Source organism: Heteronotia binoei, chromosome 9, assembly GCF_032191835.1.
Source record: "Heteronotia binoei isolate CCM8104 ecotype False Entrance Well chromosome 9, APGP_CSIRO_Hbin_v1, whole genome shotgun sequence".
Classification (NCBI taxonomy): domain Eukaryota; kingdom Metazoa; phylum Chordata; class Lepidosauria; order Squamata; family Gekkonidae; genus Heteronotia; species Heteronotia binoei.
Window position 1 is genome coordinate 122214776 of NC_083231.1, and position 4297 is coordinate 122219072.

Sequence of the window (4297 nt, forward strand, 5' to 3'; positions counted from 1 at the left end):
CGGAGAGGGGGATTGGGAGTCCTGTTCCTCTCAATCTGAACCCCTAGACTGAGCAGGTGGTGGCAGCGAGCCCAAGTGGCCGGAGGAGAAATAGCTCCCTCCAAAAAGGGGAACGGGGTCTGGTAGGCAAAACAGGGCCGTTCCGTCACAGGGTGAATTAAATAAATGCTCTTAATTGGTCGGTTGCCCTTGGACTTTTATTTGAGGGAGAGGAAAAGAAGCCCCTGACCCCAGGCCTTCCCGTTGAGCTCCAACCAGCCAAGGAAGACGGGAGACAGCGGGGAGACCTCCTCCTTCACGGCGCCGCAGACGGGGAGAGCTCCGGCAGGCTGCTAGTGGGCCTGGAATTGCTGGGACAGGAGTTCGCTCATCCACTGCAAGCAGAAGAGGAGGAGCAAAGCGGAGAGCAGGAACTGGAGGATGAGGAGGGCCGAGGGGACGAGGGAGGTGAAGAAGACCTGGACGGCACCGATCAGGAGGGCCACGCACAGCAGCCCGATATAGGCCGAGAAGGCGCAGACCCCCAGGAAGAGGAAGATACTGAGCACCATCCGGATGCCTCCCAGGAAGCTCTGCAGCAGCCCCTCCTCGGAAGCCGGCTTCGGCATCTTGTAGCAGGGGATGGAGAGGTTCGGCATGGGCTGCGGCGGGTGGCGGCATCTGGTGAGCCATGCTGGAGGAGCCCCTGCGCATGGGGACAGAACCAGGAGGTTACTGCGATGGCCGGGGGCTTTGCCAGCATCAGCAGACAACGGAACACTTAACACCCCCCCCCACATCCCCCACCCAGGGAAATGCTGGTCACCCTTGGGGTCAAGCAGTAATTTTTCTCCAGGTCAGATCCTGGAGGTTTTATTGGCATCTTCTGGGCATGGAGCCTGCAGGGGCCACTGGGCGTGTCTGGGGAGGAGGTCTTGGGGGATTTCCTGCGTTCCACAGGGGCTTGGGCTAGATCAGGGGTGGCCAAACTTGCTTAACATAAGAGCCAGATAGAAAAAATGTTAGATGTTTGAGAGTTGCAAGAAGGAAGGAAGGAAGGGAGGGAGGGAGGGAGAGAGAGAGAGAAAGAGAGGAAGGGAGGGAGGGAGGGAGGGAGGGAAAGAGGGAGGGAGAGAGGAAGGGAGGGAGGGAGGAAGGAAAGGAGGAAGGGAGGGAGGGAGGAAGGAAAGGAGGGAGGGACGGAGGGAGGGAGGGAGAGAGGAATGGAGGAAGGAAGGAGGAAGGGAGGAAGGAAGGAAGGAAGGAGGGAGGGAGGAAGGGAGGGAGGGAGAGAGGGAGAGAGGAAGAAGAAGAAGAAGAAGAAGAAGAAGAAGAAGAAGAAGAAGAAGAAGAAGAAGAAGAAGAAGAAGAAGAAGAAGAAGAAGAAGAATTGCAGGAAGGGAGGGAGGGAAGAAGGGAGGGAGGCAGGGAGAGAGGGAGGGAGGAAGAAGAAGAATTGCAGATTTATACCCCGCCCTTCTCTCTAAATCAGAGACTCAGAGCAGCTTACAATCTCCTACATCAGGGGTGACCAACGGTAGCTCTGCAGATGTTTCTTGCCTACAACTCCCATCAGCCCCAGCCAGCATGGCCAATGTCTGGGGCTGATGGGAGTTGTAGCCAAAAAAACATCTGGAGAGCTACCATTGGCCACCCCTGTCCTACATCTTCTCCCCCCACAACAGACACCCTGTGAGATGGGTGGGGCTGAGAGGACTCTCACAGCAGCTGCCCTTTCAAGGACAACCTCTATCAGAGCTATGGCTGACCCAAGGCCATTCCAGCAGCTGCAAGTGGAGGAGTGGGGAATCAAACCTGGTTCTCCCAGATAAGAGAGCTCTGGCTGACCCAAGGCCATTCCAGCAGCTGCAAGTGGAGGAGTGGGGAATCAAACCTGGTTCTCCCAGATAAGAGAGCTCTGGCTGACCCAAGGCCATTCCAGCAGCTGCAAGTGGAGGAGTGGGGAATCAAACCTGGTTCTCCCAGATAAGAGAGCTGTGGCTGACCCAAGGCCATTCCAGCAGCTGCAAGTGGAGGAGTGGGGAATCAAACCCAGAAGGAAGGAAGGAAGGAAGGAAGGAAGGAAGGAAAATAGCTGGGGAGAAGAGAGGAAGGGAGAGGTGGAAAGAAAGCAACTTGGAGAATGTATCTAAAGCCACTGGATGGCTTGGCTTGGAACTGTGTTTTAAAGAGACAAATGCCTTCTCCGAGCCAGGGCAGTGGGGGCTTTGAGAGCCACGCAATAGGTGTGAAAGAGCCACCTGCGGCAAAACAGTTTGGCTACCCCTGGACTCGATGGCCTTGGAGGTCCCTTCCAACTCGATGAATCTATGATTCTATGGAAAGAGCCAGAGTCCAGCAGCACATTAAAGACTAACAACATTTGTGGCCAGGGAGGAGCTTTTTGCGAGTCACGGCTCACTTCTTCAAAGGTTCATTCCATGGTATTTCCAAATAAAAACTCTTGGCAGTGTTGAGAAAGACTTCTCTCTACTTCTTACCCTGGAGACGTCTCACTAGTCCGAACCAGAGAGGCTGAACGTTTGATAGTTTCGGGGCTTTTTTGTTTTAGCACAAACACAATTCCGGCTGCCTTGGGGTGTGGCCTAATATGCAAATAAGTTCCTGCTGGGCCTTTTGCTACCCAAGAAAAGCCCTGTGTGGAAACAATGGTGATGTCAGGGGGTGTGGCCTGATAGGCAAATGACTTCCCGCTGGGCTTTTTCTTTAAAAAAAAAAAAAAAAGAGCCCTGGATAGCTTTCTTTGACTCATTTCGTCCAGCATCTCGCTTTCAACTAGAAGACTTGGCCTTGAGCGCTGGGGAAGAATCAAAAGCAAATTGGGCTGGTGGCAACCTCCAGCTGGGAGATGGAGATCTCCAGGAATTATAGGTAGTATTTGAGCTTTGCATTCCTGGAGGTCTGGGGGGTGGAACCTGTGGAGGGCGGGGTTTGAGGGAAAGGACCTCAGTGGAGCATCATTCCATAGAGTCCACCTTCCAAAGCAGTTGTTTTCTCCAGGGAAATTAGGCCTGCCAAGTCCCAATTCAAGAAATATCTGGGACCCCTGGGGGTGGAGCCAGGGGACTTTGGGGGTGGGGCCAGGAGCAAGGTTCAGACAAGCATAACTGAACTCCGAAGGGATTTCTGGCCATCACGTTTAAAGGCACTGCACCCCCTTTAAGTCCCTTCCCACCATTGGAAATAAGGAAGGATAGGGGCACATTCTTTGGGGAATCATAGAATTGGATCCCCTGCGCCGATGTTTTTGAAACTTGGACGGTATTTTGAACAGAGGTGCCCGATGCTATGCTGAAAATTTGGGGCCTCTACCTCAAAGAAACAGCGGCAAATACCCCCAGAGCAGCAGATACCTTCAGATCAATTCTCCATTATACCCTATAGGGATCAGTCTCCATAGGGTATAATGGAGTGTCCAGCAAATATTTCCCTCCCCCCTCTCCTCGCTTTCTGATAACCCTGAAGTGGAGGGAAGGCCTCCAAACCGGGGGGGGGGGCTCCCCGGCCCCCCACTGATCTCTGTCACCTGGAGAATAGTTATAATACTGGAGGTCTCCAGGTTATAAACAAGACAGCAGGACCACAGTGTAATTATTATAGGGGAAAAGACTAGTCGTAGCACTGTGGAAATACTATCAGAGCAAAAACAATCTTAGAGGTTGAAAAACAATATTTGTATTCAGGGCTTTTTTTGGTCAAAAAAGCCCAGCAGGAGCTCATTTGCATATTAGGCCGCACCCCCTGACATCACCATTGTTTTGTGCGGGGCTTTGTCGAAAAAGCCCAGCAGGAACTCATCTGCAGATTAGGCCACCCCCCCTGACGCCAAGCCAGCCGGAACTGAGTCCCTGTGCGTTCTGTCTGTATTGCAACGGATATTATTGATACACAAACTTCGGGGCATTGGTGCAATCATTCGGAGCGAGAGGCGTCCGTTACCAGAAATGAATCAGCAAAATATTGCATAGGAGCGCTAACCTTTTAAGCATATACGAAGTCTTGTAAAATCTTGAATTGTGTTTGTCTGTGTCCTTTATAAATATTGCAAGAGCGCTAACCTTTTAAGCATATTTGAAGGTCTGAAAAATCTTGAATTGTGTTTGTCGGTGTCCTTTAGAAATCTGATATCTCTGCTACCTGGCATTACGTTTTGTGACATCCGTGGCCCGGCCAGACAAGGTCTCCTTTATGTCAGATCCAGCCCTCATAACTCTGATCAGCAGTGGCTCTCCGGGGTCTCAGATCTTTCGTATCAACTCCTACTCGATCCTTTCGACCGGAGATGCCGGGGATTGAA

The 4297-nt window shown here is 52.2% G+C and overlaps 1 protein-coding gene across 1 annotated transcript in view; it reads right to left on the bottom strand.

Moving 5' to 3' along the window:
• Nucleotides 1-332: 332 nt before the first annotated feature.
• Nucleotides 333-4297, bottom strand: part of LOC132577637 (transcription factor COE3-like) — a 134385-nt gene continuing 130420 nt past the window's right edge. The window contains 1 exon segment of the mRNA XM_060247427.1: nucleotides 333-685. Coding sequence (XP_060103410.1) covers nucleotides 333-685 — 353 coding nt within the window.